Source organism: Serinus canaria, chromosome 5 (assembly GCF_022539315.1).
Source record: "Serinus canaria isolate serCan28SL12 chromosome 5, serCan2020, whole genome shotgun sequence".
Taxonomy (NCBI): domain Eukaryota; kingdom Metazoa; phylum Chordata; class Aves; order Passeriformes; family Fringillidae; genus Serinus; species Serinus canaria.
Genome location: NC_066319.1, coordinates 52538245 through 52556282, shown reverse-complemented (window position 1 = coordinate 52556282; position 18038 = coordinate 52538245). Strand labels below are relative to the sequence as shown.

The 18038-nt window shown below is 36.1% G+C and overlaps 1 protein-coding gene across 4 annotated transcripts in view; it reads left to right on the top strand.

The window, feature by feature from the left end:
* Positions 1 to 18038, top strand: part of PPP1R13B (protein phosphatase 1 regulatory subunit 13B) — an 82267-nt gene that overhangs the window by 27050 nt on the left and 37179 nt on the right. For all 4 annotated transcript variants that reach the window (XM_018907166.3, XM_030240052.2, XM_030240051.2 and 1 more), the window contains exons 2-3: positions 11105 to 11252; positions 17765 to 17884. In XM_018907166.3, the coding sequence (XP_018762711.2) occupies positions 11105 to 11252; positions 17765 to 17884 (268 nt within the window). The remainder of the gene's footprint in view (positions 1 to 11104; positions 11253 to 17764; positions 17885 to 18038) is intronic.

The window sequence follows — 18038 nt, the reverse complement described above, 5'->3', positions numbered from 1 at the left end:
AAGAAGAAAGAATAGTGCTGGTTCCATTTACAACACTGCATATTACACACTACATTGTGTGTCTGTAGATTTTGTAGAAATTGTTCCTTGTTTGTAAAATGATAAAATTATGATCGGTGCTGCAAATCACCTTTAGTATTTGACAAAAAGCATGATCTTTAGAAAAAATACCATGTTGATTTGTTTTGTTTTGGTTTCTGGTTTAGATTTTTTTTGTTTGACGGGGTGTCTTTTACATATTTTGTTGAATGGTTTGTAAAAGAAAAGATACAAATGCCTGTCTTTGTATCCTATGCTTTTTCCATGGGGTGATTTTTCAATGCAGTAGGTAGGTCAGGCTTTTCTGGAATTCAGTGGATTTTGGATGACTTTGCTGTAGCTGTTGACAAGGTCAAACACAAGACTGTAGGAACGTCAGCACCTCCCTGTCCTTAACCTTGGCCAAAATATTTTTAATAATTTGAGAACATTTGGTTCTATGGTATGAATTCAATGGGACACTTTGAAATACACAATGCGGATTTTGAAGATTATTTTCTTTCAGGAAAATTGACTCAAACCCTCCCCCAAATCTGCTCTTCACCTTTGCCTGGTGTTGTCAGAGTGAGGTTTCTTTCCAAGTAAATTGCAGTGTTGCCAATTCCAGCATGCAGAAAATGGGACTTTTGCATGCTGGAATTGGAAAGTCCCCTTGAATGGGACTTTGCTCCATATCCACACCTAATATAAGTAAAGTACTAAATTTTTTGTCTTTCTTGTCTATCATCTGGGTCTGGAGTCTTGGTGGAGGGTGTCCTTTTGTGTAGAGTTTGGGGTTCAGGGGCTTTTGTGTGTGTGTGGTTTTTTTCTGGTTTGGGTTTGCAAGTGGGGGTTTTTTTGTTTGCGTTTGTGTGTGGTTCTTGGTTTGGGTGGATTTATTTTTTTTTTTTTTAATCTTTCATTTTAGTGAACACAACTTTTTTTTCCCCCTGACTTTCCAGCTGAGATTATTATGTAATAAAAGGATCTCTGAAGCTGAGTCATCTTGAATTCATTTAGTTTTGGTTTTAATTTATTGCCGGTTCACCCGTGTGTACTGTGAATTTTACAGCCCTACAGTTATGTTGTTCTTCAGGCACGTCTTCCTAAATGATTTGGAGAATAAAATATTTAAGAGTATTTTTAACATGTTATTCATATCTCATCAGCTGATGAAATGGAATGGGCAGTTGATACTTTAGGACTGTTTTAGTAAGCTTGTGATGCATTTGAGGTGGGGTATACTCGTTACCCTGTCAGATGTGAAAGATTTAGACCTCTGAACATCAGAACTAAGTGATGTGTGGGATGTTGTACAATGAGATGCAGTTGTAGTGCCACAGTGGTTCCTCCCTCCTTTTCCTGAGTTGCTGTGAGGCCACACCTGGCCTTGTACTGGTGGTCCCCACATAGCTCTGAACCGTTTGGTTTGGAGGACCCTGACCTGAAGATAGGAAGAATAGTGAACTATGAGCATCATGTCCATATTTAATTAAATAGAGCTGGTGGAGTTTATGGACAATTGGAAAGATCACTGCACCACTGCAGCCTTGTTTTGATCTGGAGTCTTGCTGTCCTCCAACCTTCTGACCTTTCCTGTGTATTAGTAATATTTTGTGCATTTGCAAATGCAGCAACTGCTGCAGTTTTCTGAGAGTTTGGTAGGAATCCATTATTTAAGGAATTCTCATATTTATAGCCCTTATCAACTTCCAAAATCCTTTGTTATAGCTGGACTATTTGCTGGTTTCTTAAATAGATTAGAATTTTTTTTTTACTTTTTAATTCATCAGCATAAAATTTTGACAGCTTATTTTATTGGTTTGTTTCAAGCTGCTTTAGATAAGCCTCATTGAAATTGGGCAGGTGGTACTAGATGAGGTTTGTCATTCGAAGATCCACAGAAAAAAAATAGTCCAGAAGATAGGGTATCCTTAATGAAGACAGCAAGTACAAAAAAACCTCTGGAACTTCTTCAGAGCTGCTTGACTTAAACATCAGTCTTCTGCTCTCAAGGTTGATAAGACCCATTTGCAATAATCCCGTAAGGAATCATGTAATGGTGATTTGCAGCGTGAGAACTTAAGTATTGAATCATCATGAACATCGTAAGCATCAACTGATCAGAGCAGAAAATCTTTCAGGAAGAGTCTCCAGCTTTCACCTTTTAATAATAATTGTGTATATTGTGAAAAGATAGCATATGGCCCACTGTCTTTTAAACAGTGAAAGAAAGCAAACTTTCAGAGCCTTGTTTTGGGGCGAATAAAAGTCCATTTTTAATCTGTGTTGCCTGATGGAGAAATGTTGCCAGCCAGAGCTTGTTAGTGTACCTAGAATTATCCCTGTGTTCCAAAGTCTCTTACATGGTAACCGGTGTCTTGACAGTCCTTTGGTAGAATTATTTGCGTCAAGGAGCAACAACAAGATCTCTTGCTGTTCCTCCAGATGTAGCAATTTAGGAATCAAGCCAAAAGATAATATGATGCAGGGATGTTGAACTCATTCTGTAACAAGTGCCAAATTATATTTTCCGCTAGAAAACATCACAAGAGGCATGTTTTATAGATTTCTCTAACTTCAGGCTTTGTTGCTTTAGCTGATGATGATAAATATTGCACTTGGACAGCTATTCTTCTAAAATAGCAGTTTTATATGTAATGCAATCTCTTTGTTTTTTTCGTTGTCCTTTTTAAGCTATACTCATTTTCCCCTGCTATAGACACAAATTTTCTGTCCACCTTTTAAATTTTATGTAAATATTAACTCTTCCTTGGTTTTAGCAGAACTGTCTGAATCTAAAACAAGGCATTTCAATGTTTTAACAAATAACAAACAGCTTCCCTAAAGATAATGTCTGGAGATCTGGCAGTGCTTCACTCCCATGGATTGACTCTGATTTTTTATATAGCAATATGTAGTCTGATATGGGATTATAATGCCTAAGTGATGTCACTCTTCTGTCCTAGGCAGATGCTAGAAACTTAACATTTGTTAGGTCAGTTGGTTTTTTTAGTTCTGTTGATATCTTGCTTCTCACAGCCTGTAGTCTGTGGGTTGTTTTCATTGTTTACACAAGTGAACTCTTAGTTGCTATTGTTTTCCATAAGTATTGTTTTCCTAGTGCTCTGGAAGTTTTTCATTTTACTGCTGTGAACCTTTCATTTAACAGTTTGTGGATCTGTCTTGCTGGTGATAGTTGCTGTCACCTTCCTTTAGTGAAAATGCTGGTTTATTTCCCTGCCCTGCAGGAGTAAGTGGCTTCAGATTGCAGATCTACAATGATGCTGTAGCTCTTTTTCTGTCAAAGGAAAGAAAGTGTCCAAAGTATCCCCTCAGCAAATAAGTACCAGGTAGAAGTAGGTTTTTGGAATAGCTTGTTGATCACCTGCTGTTGCATATGACAGCTCGTGAAGGGGGCAAAAGCAATCCTGGAAGTCCTGAGAGGAAATTTCTGTGGATCTGTCAGTTCTTTCAGCCTTCACAACATGTCATGTAGGCCCTAAACAAGGTTTCCCTGCATTTTTCTAAGATTTTCTTTTAACTCTATACCTCTACATTTCTGAAAGAGGAGTTAAACTTCTCTGTAAGAGGAGTTAAATACTTAATTAAAAATATTCCTCTGTTTCAGCAAGACAAGTGATTTTAAGCACAACTATTGTCTGGCAAGTTCCTGGTTGTGCTTTCAGTGGGCAGGTTGTCTAGTGCAGAGCATGGGATCTCAACATGGATTTTTTTTTTTCCCAGTGATAGTAAAATAGCAAATTAATGTAACTAGCATATGAGCTGATGCAAAAAAAAAGCTTTTGTGAGATAAGTAGATTGAAGTACATTTAGGCAACATGAACTTTTCAGATTTGATCAAAATCAAAAGTGCTGACCATAAATAATATGACCTTGTTCATGTTTTTGAGTAACTGCATGAATGCTTGAGTTTACCAATAGTAAAATTTAAGGTTTTAATGTTTGTTAGTAGCCCACAGCTTAATACTTTGTTTTTTGTGTCTGAAATTCACTCCCAGTTTTGTGGATTCTTTTGCAGGCCATATGGAGGCAGTTGGCTTCAGATTTGAAAGTGTCTAAGAAACTATTGGTTTCACAAGTCTACATTTTGGCAGAAAATTTTGCTCATTTTTTTTATTCTGTGCAAGCTGAGGTCTGTTGGTTGCACTGCCTTTGTGATTTTTACTAATACAGTCAAAAGCATCACTGGGCTTTAAATTTTGTCCTGAACTCTTAAGTTTACACAGCTTGAATGTGAGTAGGATGTGAGGAAAGCTGTTTAGAAATATGGAAATTGATCTCAGTAATTTCTCATCCCAAATATGGGGAACAGATAGAAGAAGATGTTAAAGAAATCTTCTGGAGAAAACCACAATAATTGATAATAAATTTGTTGTATGTCCTGATGCTTTAATTTGAATTAAGGCTCACAAGCATACTGCAAAAATTCTTCAGCAGACTTATTTTTAAAAATAACAGCTTCATTCTGAAGATAAATAATTATTGGAAAAAGCATGCTGGTGAATAACTTGATTAGATGGATTTGAAATGTTTTTTATTAATACAGAGAAGTTAAATTGTTTGATCTTACTACTTTTTTTCTGGGGTTTCCACATAATAACATCAGAGGTTTATTTGGGATTTGTTTCTTCTGAAATCCCAGTAGTATAAAGAAATACTCGTGACTTGAGTCAAGAAAGGATCTTTAGATGGCTTTAATTCAAGCAGCTCTGTGGTTATAATTTCATACTCTGTGGGTTTTCTTAATGTAATTGCTTAAAGTTTTACCTAATTAAGTCTGTAATCATAAAAAGGGCTGTGTTCCTATTGCAACAAAAATGAAAACTCTACTTTAATGCTTGAAATGTACAACTACATCTTCTACAACTGTAGCTGACGGAAGTTTCGTATAACAGCATGAATCCCTGGCAAGCACACTTGCATGAGAAAATTGATAACTTGTAACATTTTTCTGACCATTCTACATGCAAAGTTGTGCATATTAATATATCTCATCAAATAAGGGATGATTTTTCTAAGTATTCACATTTTGCTTGCCTCTCATTCCATAATTTTTCTAGTAGCTGAAATTCTTAGTCTTGCTCAAAGTTCTTATTTGATTGATGGGACTAGGACATTTCAGTAAGATATGGGTTTGGAATTTCCACTTAAAACTCTGTTGTAGTAGCAAACTCCTGGGACTCCTGAGTTAGCAAAATCAAGGACAAAAGTTGTTAAAATTCTTGGGACATGCTGAGGTCTCTGCTATTCTAGAGAAATTAACTTGGAACAAATCTTGTCTTCACTGATTGTTCTCATCTCAGAGTTGTAGGCACCGCTAAAAGCTCTGAAATGGCAAAGCACTGCAAGATCATGAATGAATGTTTTGGAACTCTTTGTTAAGGGAAAATGCATGGTGAGAAGATAATGCCTTCCAGTTCCTGTGAAACAGAAGGACTGAAGTTGGCATTTCTATCAGAAATTGTTTTGTACTTTAAGTTCATTGTATGTCAGCCTTGTATTTGAAATGTCTGTTCAGTGATCTGCTAGAAGAGAAGGGGTTTTTGTTTGGTTTTTCTTGTTCATTTACACAGTGAAAGTTCTAGACTGGTTTAAAAATAATAAAAAAAAGGCAAATAGAGAGTCTAATATGACTAAACAGTAGTATGTGACTTTAGCCATGGTAAATATCCAATATGTTTTTAAATTGCAGTCATATGCTGAATAATTCTTAAATTGACAAAAGTTTTTCAAAAAATTCTCTAATATCTGCTCTACTTTTAATATGTAGGCATTCTAAATTTGAGTCATAAGAGTAATAGCACAAAGAGAAAAATTAATGGTTTTCATTTTCTTGGGATGTAGGAGTGTTTTTTCTTAACCTTTGTTTTTTGCTGAAGTGATCTTGCACCTAAACTTTCCTGTATGCATCTTTCTTTTTTAAAATATGGACATAAAATTACATGCAGGAAAGGTAATGATCTTGAAATCAGTTTTTGCCAGGAACTGGTTTTGTTTGGAAACATGGACTTACGTTATATGGAAAATAAAAAGCCAGCTGAAGAGTTTGCCATTGTCAGACACAGAACTCACTTCCTTTTTTTTGTAGTAAAATACATCAATTTTACTCCAAGAAAATAATATTAAACTTGTTTTCAATTTTAATGTTTCAGCATGTTCTGAAATAATACTTGTCTGGTTCCTTTCTGATAGCTTAAATACCTCAATTTGGTGTGAATAAGATATCAGGAAATGTCTGCTTATATGGACTTCGTTATTTTTACAATAAATATTATCAGCTGCCTGACTTAGTAAATTGGCTTGGGCACAAGGAAATGGAGGTATGGCTGTACAATTTTTCTTCTCAAGCTGCAGTGTTTTGGGTCTTGGTAGCATGAGGTAATAGTTGAGAGAGATGTAGTTCTTGTCTCCAAGAACTACAAAAATTTTTTTTGTAAAAAAAAAGAGGATTTACATAACTGTATACTTTTTTAATTCACTAGCTGAAGATGAAAAAAGGATTGGGTTTTTTCAGTAAGATTTTAGAAAAATGGTGAGGCCAAGACTTTGTTGGCCTTCTAGACCATACCTTAACTAAGAATCCACATGCTACATCAAGCTGGCTTTGGGGTGGCAGTCTAAGTAATTGCGCATTGTACTAGGGGAGTGTAACTTAAACAGCAAAACACAAGTAGTGAGGTCTAGGTGAATTCTAGGACAGCCAGACCAAGCTCATTTAGAAGAAAGGCCATCAGACCCATTTGAAAGATGATTTGTTTCTGTATGGTTCTGTGTAAGGCATTTAGCTGTGACTTGTGGGATCTGTGCTCTGGTAGACAAGTTGAATGTATCTCTTTGGCACAGCTCTTGGAATCTTGGTTAGGGATGAAGGAAGCAATGAACTGAAAGATTACAGAAGTCTAAGGAGACAAAAAAATATTTATCACTTAGTTGGCAGCACTGTTCAGCATATTAGAGACTTAGGCTTGTGTCTGATGTGTTCTTTTAGCCAGAATAGCAAAGGAGGATCTCCAAGGAAAATAATGAGGTTGCTTTACAGGTGCATATAAGGCATGGTGGACAACACTGAAGAAACCAAAAAACCACCTGTTTTAGGCACCTCCATGTGCCTAACAGTAACCACTGTTACTGTTAGGCACATGGAGAGTAGAAACAGGTGTAAAGGGCCAATTTGACATAAATTTCTTGATAGAGAGTAAAAAGTGATATGACAGAAGATTGAAAATGAAAACAAATAAATTGTGCTTACCAGGAGTGACACAGAAATGCAACTTGGGTAAAGGCTATAGACATGAAGGGTGACTTCTGTTGTGACAGTTGTCATGAGTGAAAAAGACACACCAGCGAAAAGTTGGAAAATGTTTTTTGCAAGTTTGCAAACTGAGAACATTAGCTGGACGACTTTATGGAAAAAACACCTTTCTCTGTTTTACATATGATACAGGAAAAGTAGAGATAGATCTGAGACAGAACACTGAGAAAATGGTTTGTGTCAAAGATGTCTATCCTGCAGCTCAGGGTGATCAGGTACCTGTGTGATCTGATGAATGAAATCTAGGGGATCATTGGAGAAATGTGGCTAAGAACTGTTACAGCCTTGTAGAACCTGAATTGACAGCTAGGCCTTCATAAGAGTCAATTGAAGATTGCCAACATTTCAGTTTCCTTAGCAGGAGATCAGGTATAGATAGATAAAACTGTCATCTGTGTGAGTGATGCCTATTGAAATTTTTGTAGGTAACATTATTCAGCTGTAGAAAGGGGTGAGATAATAAGCAAGGAAAATGCTCTTGTAGGTTTATCCCTTTTTCTGTCTCCTTGAGAAACTGCAGCAACGATGAAATGTGTCCTTTAAATAATACATGAAGTATGGTTTGAAGAGGGAATGGATGAAGGGGAGAGACCATACTAAGAGAAATGTGTGTAAGTATTAGACAGGGATCTGTTGGACAGAGAAGATTCAGATGCAGTACTGATTACAAGCCGTAGGAGGGGGTCATCTGTCAGCTGGGAAGTGAAACAGTAGTTTGGAAGCCAGCTTGGGAGGTTTGCTGTTGCTTATTTGGTGTGAAAAAGACCTGAAATATAATGGGATACACTAGAGTTTGCATGAAGGTTGAAAAAACAAAAAAACTGAGTGAAAAATCCATGAGAATTTGTGAAAGTTGGATTCAAACCATTGGTTTGGTAGCAGGAGCCATAGAGGTGAGTTACAGGTAGTACCCATGTGTGTGGTGAGAAGGAAGTGTAAAGTTTGGAGCTTGATGTTTATTCTGGAAAAAAGACATGATTTAGAATCCCTGAGGTGATTTGCCTGTGAGTGTTAGGTTGATCCTGTTGTGTTCACATATCAAAAACTGTGAATTGAGAGATGATCAAAGAAATGCTACAATGGTTATGGTCACAATTTTACAAGATAGGTTTTATTCAGCTGCTCCTATTTAGAAATCAATTTAAAATGAGAAATCAGAGATTTTATCAGTTCTTTTGTGTCCTAATCTTTGAAGAATGCTTTTTTTTGTGTAATTGGTTTACTTCAGCAGGTATACTTGGGTATTTCACGTGTATTTCACTTGCATTCCTCAGCAGCAAATTTCCAGACTCCGTCAATGCTTATTTGTATTTTTATCACTATGTATACCTCTAATTCTTACCCATTCCCACCACAAACAGGGACAGGTAGGACATTGACTTGAAATTGTAGTTAATATTGCAATATATATATAATAAACATTGTAATAATGTTCAATATTTCAAGTCTTTCTGTGTATGTTTCAGGATATTTGTTTTGCAGTGCAGTGTTTCAGTTCCTTTAGTATTACTCAACCTGTTGAAAACAAATCCTTACTTAATCAAGTTTCTTTGAGGAGTGTTACACCAGTTGTTGGCTGCAGCACCTTACTTCCTCATTAGTGAGATACCTTTCCCTGGGCTGAAACTGTGCCACCCAGCTTTGCAGAGGACAATACTGATGCCCTCTGAGCTGAGGGAGTCAAGTGGTGTGATTGAGGTACAGCAAACTTAGTCCTGGTATTGCCAAGGGGACTGTGAGTTCATGTAGTGCTTGAGATTGGAATTTATGGAGAAGTGACTGAGATAAATAGGATAACTCACATCTACAAGGCTTTTCTTTCTCTTTCAGTTTGTCTGCAGAAGTAGGTATATAATCTTGAAGACATAAAAACTTGTTTTCTGGGCTAGTGTTACTTTTACAGCAATAAGGAAATCAAAACCTGGAAACCATGTAACGTCACATGATGTTAAGACATTCTCATCCCAAGAAAACAGGTCTTCCACACATGATTATGAGGCAGTAAAGCCAGGGTCACCTGGTCTGAAACTGCTATCAAGTGCTATAAAGGAACTGGAATACTGACACTAATAACTTTGCTAAACTGGTGTTATTTAATTTACTTACATATTACATGTTCTTTAAATTTAACTGTAGAGGGAAAAGGAGGAAAAAAAATGTGTTTTCTTTTTCCCCTGTGGCTAAAAGAACTATGGGGTTTAAATGGTGGTAAGGAAAACTTTAACTAGGCTTTAAGAAACTTCCTCTTGCAACAGGAATCCTGGATTTCTGGAGTGGATGGCTTAGGGAAGTGGTGGAATTTCTATCATGAAAGGCTTTTCAGAACAGGTTAGACAAGCATCTCTGCAGAATAATGCAGGTATAGTTTATCCTGCCTGAGGCCAAGAGACTGCATTAGATGACCTCTTAAGGTTTCTTCTAAGCCTCTTGGTTTATGTTCATGTGTGTGACTCTTTCTTCTTAAATACAAGGTCAAATTCCACTAATAGATTCAACATCAGTCACTTTTTATATGACCAGAGTCACTGAATATTGAGACTGTCTGAATCTTCTGCTGGGGGAACAATAAAGTTTTGAGCTTTTTTCAGTAGGTGGTTACAGGCACATTCATTATTATCTGTTGGCTGCATCTTGTAGCTTCCCCCAGCTTGTATTACAGCTTTTACCGTGGCTTCCTTTACGCTGCTGTTGGAAAAACTCGGGGGTGAATTCTGGTATATTTTCAGTTTTGGTTGACTGCTTCTTGTGTTGAAGTGTAGGTACTTGAAAACTTCAGGACACAGCATGTAAACTTGGCAGGCTGAGGGAGAGTAGAAACGTGGACTGAAATAGCCTGGAGGACTGACGAGATTGAGAGCTTGAAGCCTGGGCTTTCTTGGAATTTGTCCTGTGTCTATTTCTAAAGTAGACAGACTGCTCTTACTCAGTATCTAGCTGTTATTAATGTCAGTCTCCAGTCTGGCTGATGTATGTGTCCCACAGATAAAAGTATTATGAATGTTTTTAGGAGTTGCTTATGCAAATTGGAACACAACTTTTATTTACCTGGAGAGTGCTCATTTAGTGAAGAGCTGTTATTAGGTTCAATGTGTGACGCCACATTTTATTTATGGGAAAGATCTGACAGAACTTTCATTGCAGGTAGAGTTACTAACTTTATCATGTTCTTTAGGGACACTTAGTGTTATGGTATTTTTTGCCTTCCAAAAGATGATGTCCTTCTCTCTTTTCCATCCACTGTTTACAGAACAGTGTTGTCACTACAGATGAGAATTAAGGTACAAAGAGAATGTATAAAATTATTCATTTAATTTTAAGCAGGAGCTTAGGGTCAGGTGTCTTTCAGAGTATTTAGTGCATTTTTGGAATACTTGTCTTTGAGTACATCCTGAAGCTTTTGGTTACTTTGCCAAAGTGTGAATTTATTTTCAACATTTAAATGCTATGATTTCATGTATCAAATAGAGCTGAAACTTGTTCATTTCCTCCCAATCTTATTTTCAGACAGAAATAAAGCATTTCAACTCAAGTTTTTATTTAAAAAATTGTCAATTCAATGTACTGTCAAAAAAATGAACACAAAGGACTAAATCTTTGTCAAAGTTACAGGATACTGAAAACAACTTTGGAATGTGGTAACCAATCCTAGGCATACATTTTCATTTACAGAGGGGGAAAAAATTTACCCATAATCTTATTTATGTCTCTCTTTTTTTTTTTAAATATTCTGCTTCTTTTTATTTCTTTCAGATGATATTAACTGTGTTTCTGAGCAACAATGAACAGATTCTGACAGAAGTTCCAATTACACCGGAAACAACCTGTCGCGATGTAGTGGAGTTCTGCAAAGAGCCTGGAGAAGGAAGCTGCCATCTGGCTGAAGTATGGCGTGGAAATGGTAAGTAAAATGTTCACTGGAAATGGAGTTTAATATGTGCATCAATTATAAAAAAAAGAGTGCCTTCTTAATACTAATTATTTCAATTACATATTGTACTCTTTTTTTTCTTCTTCTAGTCAAGTAGATTTTGATGCAAAGGACGGTAATTCAAAGAACTGTACAGATTAATGTAATTCTTGATTCTTCTGTTTTCTTCCTCAGCATGAGGCATTTGATAAAATGCATGTGTAAGGCCTGTTAGTGTTCTTTGTTTGTTTTTCTAATAGGATGTAGGCAATTTAAATGACAGTAGGGAAGCTCGTGATGATATTTTGTCAGTCACTGGGTGGAGATCACCACCTGCATTCTTTCCCGTACTATTTCCTGACTGCTAGTATGTGAACACTAGCTGAAATTTAAGAAAGTGTATAGATTATTTTTTCCTTCTGTATCATGAATAGCAGATCCTCTGCAGACAGTGTTATGGCAGACTGGAACTTAGTATCTCTCACCTATTCATGAGCATTTCCTCTCAAAGATTTGCCAGCCTCTCTTGGAGCAGCTAGTAGTGTCCATATCCTATTTGTGTTGCAATTATTATTTCACAGAATTATGAGGTAGGCAATTCTTTTCAGGAATGTGTCAAAATCCATGCACAGTAGATTCTGTTTTTAAATAGATTCTTGAAGTTGCATGTTGTACAAACATCCAGGTTATCATTTATCAATGTATGGATGGAAGCAGAGTTAGTCGATGGGATAACAGACATGTTCATAGAATCATAGAATAGGACCATGGAAGGGTTGGGATTGGGAGGGACCTTACAGATCATCTAGTTCCAATCCCCCATTCTTATCTCTTAGTTATTAAAGTGACCACTATCTAATGTAATTTGTTCTGTATAAAGGCTGATGAGGTCATAACTTGATACAGAATTATTAAATTTTGTATAGAGGTGTTTTATTTTGATTGGGGCCTGTTTTGCCAGACAGACACAACAGGCATTATTCAGATGCCTCTGGAACTTTTGGCAGTCCTTAATATTTTCCTCTTAGGAAAACTTGTCTTTAAGGATAGAATTTGAAGAATGGTTAAAACTTCTTCAAATTGGAAATTTAGGTTATGGAGTCTGTGATGTCAAGTGCATCACAGATTTCTAAAATGGATCTGCAGACTTCAACTACACTCAGATATTCCTAATATTTTCCAAGCCCTTGTCAGTGAAAGTGTCATAAGTGTTATTATTTATTCTTTTGCTTTCAAAAACTTTGAAGGTGTACTTCTTTTAAAATGTAGGAAAGAATGTTGTCAGCTAGCTTTAAAGGGTGACTGGAAACTGGAAAAGTGATCCACACCATCTTCCTGGAACACTTAAACCTTGCAAAACTTGGACCTTAGAAGCACAGGTTTTCTATGATAGCTTTTAAGATTTAGAAAATATTTCATAACTGTGGATCTAATACTTTAATTCTCAAAAATGTTTGATATTGAAAGCTACAAGCTTCTATAAAGTGGGAAATAGAGTTTATCCATGAAGTTGCAATGGAAGGACTAAAACTAAATTTTGTATCTGCCTTGAGAATTATCTTTCTTTGATCCCATTAAAGTCAGTGGAGATCTGGATATTACTGTGAATAGAATAAGGAGATGTCTGATTTTAGCTGGTTGTTTTCTGTTAATTCTGTTAAGTTTCTGTTAATCTCACCCAGTTTTCTGAAGTTCAGATCTACATACAGACACTTAGGTAAAGGAGCAGAGGCTTGCCCAGAGCTTCTGCCTGTTGTTAGTTCTGAGCTTCTGGTAAAACTCACATGAAGGTGCTTTCACAAAGGTAGATTTACTTGCTAAATTCCCAAGGTCATAACTGTATAGATCTATTCCACTGAAAGAGTAGAACAGAAAATACTGAAGAGAGTGAAAGAAAAAATAAAACATTCACTTATGTTTCTGGGTCTTTGACCTTTAGTGTCAGCAAAAATGATATCCTGCACATTGGTTTTAAGGCTCTCTGATGGGACTTTCAGCACAAATGTTTATTTCATTGTTCTTAAATGTAGGATGCTGTTAGAAAATCTGTGACCTCAGCTTCTTGACCCAAAGTCTAGGGTGCGTAGATTTCTCAGTGGAACGACCTGAGCATATATATGATAATTTTTCCTTATGCTTCTTCTGAGAGCTAAATTGATCTCTTTCCACTGAAATTTTTTTAAAAAATTTTGCCTGGAGCAGAGATCTGATTTAGAAAACAAGAGTCTGAACAGTTAAATGCGACAGTTACAACAACCAACTTTAAACTATGGTTCTGAGTGGGAAGTGTGAGGCAATTTGCAGTAAAACTGCTGCATGTTGTACCAGTGGAAAAGCATATTTTATCTCTTTTATTACACTGTCTCTGATCCCTCACCCTTATCCTCAAGAGATCTGCAAGCGTTCTTTCAGAGGACATTTTGGAAAGTAAAATTCAAAACAAAAGTTAATACAGCAAATCATGGGCTGAAAAAACACGTTAGATTTAGTCACACACTGTAAGTGGTCTGTTTTCCTGGCAGTCTCTCCCTGTGGCACAAATGACAAATTACAACTCCCTCCATAAGAGACAGTCTGCCTGGCCTCTTGTGAACATGTTTAACTCCTCTGCTCTACAGGTAGCCACAGCTTCTTTTAGGTAGCCTAGCTGAATAATGCATTCTGTTCAGTCTATTCAAATTCAAAGCATTGGGGCTTGTGGACTGTAATCTTATCATCAGGTACAAATAACAGTTTGCATGCCCAAAAGCCTTTCTAAACTGTATTGCTCTAGCAAAATACTGTCTGTTTCAATAGTCTTCCTGTTTTGAATGTATATGTACAAGTAAATGATTAACACTTGATTTTATTTTTAGAAGATAAGAGACCAATTTTCTTCCAAAAAATGTTACTAAATCAAAAAATTATGTAAGATTTCTACAGTGCAGAGAGACTACAATAGTTTAGCTGTTGGAAAACATATTGGTTTATTTATTATTGCAGCTTTCTTTTCTTTGCTTTTGTGTGACAAAGAAATGGTTGAGGGCTTCGAAGGAGTTGTAGCATAGTTTAAGTGTTGTTTGCATTAGAGTCAAGAAACTGACTCTTCTCAGAGCTGCATGGCCTAAGCATTTCATTTATTCACATTTGATTTTGGTATTTCATTTTCTGTTCCCTCTCCTTTCCAGTTTCTTGAGATGAGTAGTAGTTGAAAAAGACAATAGGGTTTTTGCCTGATATATCAGGCTTTGTCAGTTTGGAGCTTATTCTTTTTGCAAGAATTTCTCATGCTGTAACAGGAGACAAAAACAGGATGTTCTTCCTCATCCCCTTGTTACTGCAAATAGCCATCTGTAAGGTGGGTCCAAGACAGGTGTGATGCCAGGAACTTGTAGTATGTTTCAAGAGAGAATTGATTACAACATTTAAATCCACCCAGTACTGAATTTTTCAGTTCATTTGTACCTGCAATGCCCTTCAGCTACCAGTTATAACATTCCTCAGTGTGGTGGTACAGTAGGAGGCAAGAGAGTGTAAAAGAAATAGTTTCTTACTCTGAGTATACTTCTGCAAACCTGAGCAGGGAAAAACCTCATTCCAGATATCACAGCAAACATCCCTGTGGAGAAAATAATTTTTTTTTATTCTGGTTCCATGTGGAGGAGGCATAAACATGTTTATTTCATATAGCAGGATTCTTGAAATCAGGGTAAAAACAGATTTTGAAGACTGAAACTTATTTTTAAGTAGTGGATTTGTAGCTCCACTAGAAGAATTTTGCAGCTCTTTTCTGAAACATTGGTGCAGTATCTGTGTTTCAGATTTACAGGGTGTTGTGTTTTGGAATACTTAAAACTAGCTCATCCTCAAAATTTTTGCTTAAAAGGAAAAGAGTATAGCTCATTTCTCAAAAATATTTTAGACTCTTGATCCAACTTAAAATCCAAGGCAGTTTTTTTCAGTTCAGTATGGATCGATATTTATAAGTATGTATGGATATTTAAGTATGGATATTTATAATGGTTTTCTGCTTTGTTATTCATGAAAACAAATGTTTTCTAGATAATTTTTAATGTGTTGCTAAAGTATAGGAATCCAGCCTTTTTGTTACTACTCTACACTAATTTTCCTATGAAATGTTTTCTTCACATTCTCAGAATGCTCTCTTCTGTTTAATTTTCTTTTAAAACCATAATAAATTTTGAAATAGTTCTCAGAAACCAGTTACTGACAAATAATTCTGAAGGTATAACAACCAGGAAAAATTTAACTGTAGTGTTTCTCTTTGTTTTGATTTTATTTGATTTTGGTTCCTAAAGAACAGGGATATTCACAAAATATATCTTGTACTAATACACTACAAATATAAAATCATGCTTTCTTCTCACACTTATAGTTTTAAAGGATTGAAACTGTAGGAAAGAATGGGGATTTCAATTCTTATTATGTCTTGTGTCAATGTTAATGTCCATTTCTTCTTCCTCTTTGTTTGCTGAATTTGTTTAGTGTAGCCAGGTTGCACAGAATGATTAGTATTGCTCCATCTTTCTTTTCATTGTTTCAGTGATGTTGATGATGCTGTTACTACTTTAACCTGTTTTCCATCTACTTGAGGATAACATCCCAAACTGGTTTTGTGAAAGAACTGCTAAGCTGGTAGAAGACGTCTTTGCCATTTGTTTCCATTGTCACTGTTTGAAATATATTAGTCTTAATTATTGAAGGTGCATTATGTAAATGATACCTCTTATTTTGACTAGTTCCTGGGATCAGGCCTTACTTTTACTGGGAGACCAGCTCAACCAGGAGTGAAGCTGCAGCTACTCCTCACCATTCCATAATTAGTCCAGCCCTGTTACAGCTGGGTTTGTCTAGCAATTTTTCTGTTTGGGAGAAATTCCTAAAGATTCATATCTTGTGTTCTAAAGTCTCTGAACTAAACCACTTAAATATTTTTACATTCAGTGATCTTTAGAAGACTCATGCTGCAGTTTTAGTGGATATGCTTCAAAGCACTTGAAACCTTACTTTACTTTACCAGAGTTGAAAAACCTGAAAATCATGCTTTTAAATTCTTTTTCAAGAACTGAGCAGTAATAAGCCACTGACCGTATTCTTGTGTGCTTAAACATTATTGACAAAGTTTCCATGACACCACTTGAGGGAGGAACAGTAAGAAGTGAAGCAAATCAAAAATTTTTTAAATGTAGTTGTTGGTTTGCTTTTGGAGGGGGTTGGGTTTTTTGGGGGGCAGGTTTTTTTAAAAGAAAGATAAATTTCCAGCCACCTGATTAATAGGATTAACTTGCGGTTTGAATGACCTTTCCCCACTGAAAGCAGCTAGATCTAACTGTGGCTAAATTGTGTTAATCACATACCTACTTGACATGACATATTTTGACAAAAGTTTATTAAGTGCATTGTAAAACAATTGATTAAAACAGATTGGTTTTTAACAATTAAGTATCCTAAGAGTATCAAGATGTGTACATCTATGTAGTTCATGATGTATATAAATTTAGATAAATTTCATTACATAAAGGTATACTTGTGAATTGGTTTCCCCAGGCATTTCCCAGGATTTCTTTTATCTTTGAATCATTTTGTCTTCTCATGTCAAATGAGTGAAGTATGAAATGGATACCAAACTTAGAGGTACTTTTCCTGGTAGGAGATAATGTGGCTTGGGTTTTGGAGGTCAAAAGTATTTTACTTTCAACAACAAAGTATAGTATATAAAACATTAAAATTTTATTCTGGTTAGAAGATGGATCTTGGTACCTTAGCTAGTATGAGATCTTAAAATGGGGATTTTATTATCTTAATAAAAACAACTGGTAATAAATGCAAGTGTAATTATGGAAGCAGTGAAAAACTTGTCTTCTTAAATGTAGTCTCATTTTGAAATACTGAATATATAGTGTGCAATGTCTTAGTAACAATATACATGATCAATTTAGATGAAATAATTACTGTATGCAAATGTTTTCTTGGGGAGAAGCCAAGAGACTGGCTGTTGCATAGAACTTAATCTTTATTTGTTCAAAGAGTTGCCAGTAATTCCACATATACTGGAAGTTAGTGTCTGGCAAAGTGTATCAGAGTAGGAGTACATGCTCAAGTACTTAGGAGATTAAATGTCAATATAATGATAAGGCTTTTTGTCTGTGTGGAAACCCAGAGGTTCAAATTGAATGAATCATTTTAATAATAGAACAAATGGCCCATTTGGTGTTGATGGGGAGCAAAGTTGCTAGTTCCTAAATTAGGGTTCCTAAACACTGGTATGGATTTGCAAGCTGGTTCTGTAGTCCTGTGGAGCACTGAGCTGTGTTACAGTAGCAGGCAAGCTTTTAATACCGTACATCCAGTGGGTGCCTGTTTCTTAGACTCCATGTAAGACAAAATATATCAGATAGGTTGAATTGCTGCCAAAAAGGACATTCTGACTATTAATGAGTTCTGTATAACCCTGCTTGGTTTTAAGGAGTTGTGATGAGGTTTTTTTGGTTTTGTACTTGTAGAGCGCCCCATACCCTTTGATCACATGATGTATGACCACCTACAGAAGTGGGGGCCCCGCAGGGAAGAGGTGAAATTTTTTCTTCGTCATGAAGAGTCACCAGCTGAAAGCAATGAACAGAGTAAGTACATTTATCCTGTAGTGGTGTGACTGAAAGAAATTTTAAAAGATTTCTGAAGTGAGTTTGGTTTTCAGTTCATTCATTGAACCTCAGTGGTTATATGTAACACAACTTCCTTGTATCAAAGCCATTTTGAACCGTCTTCAGGGGCACC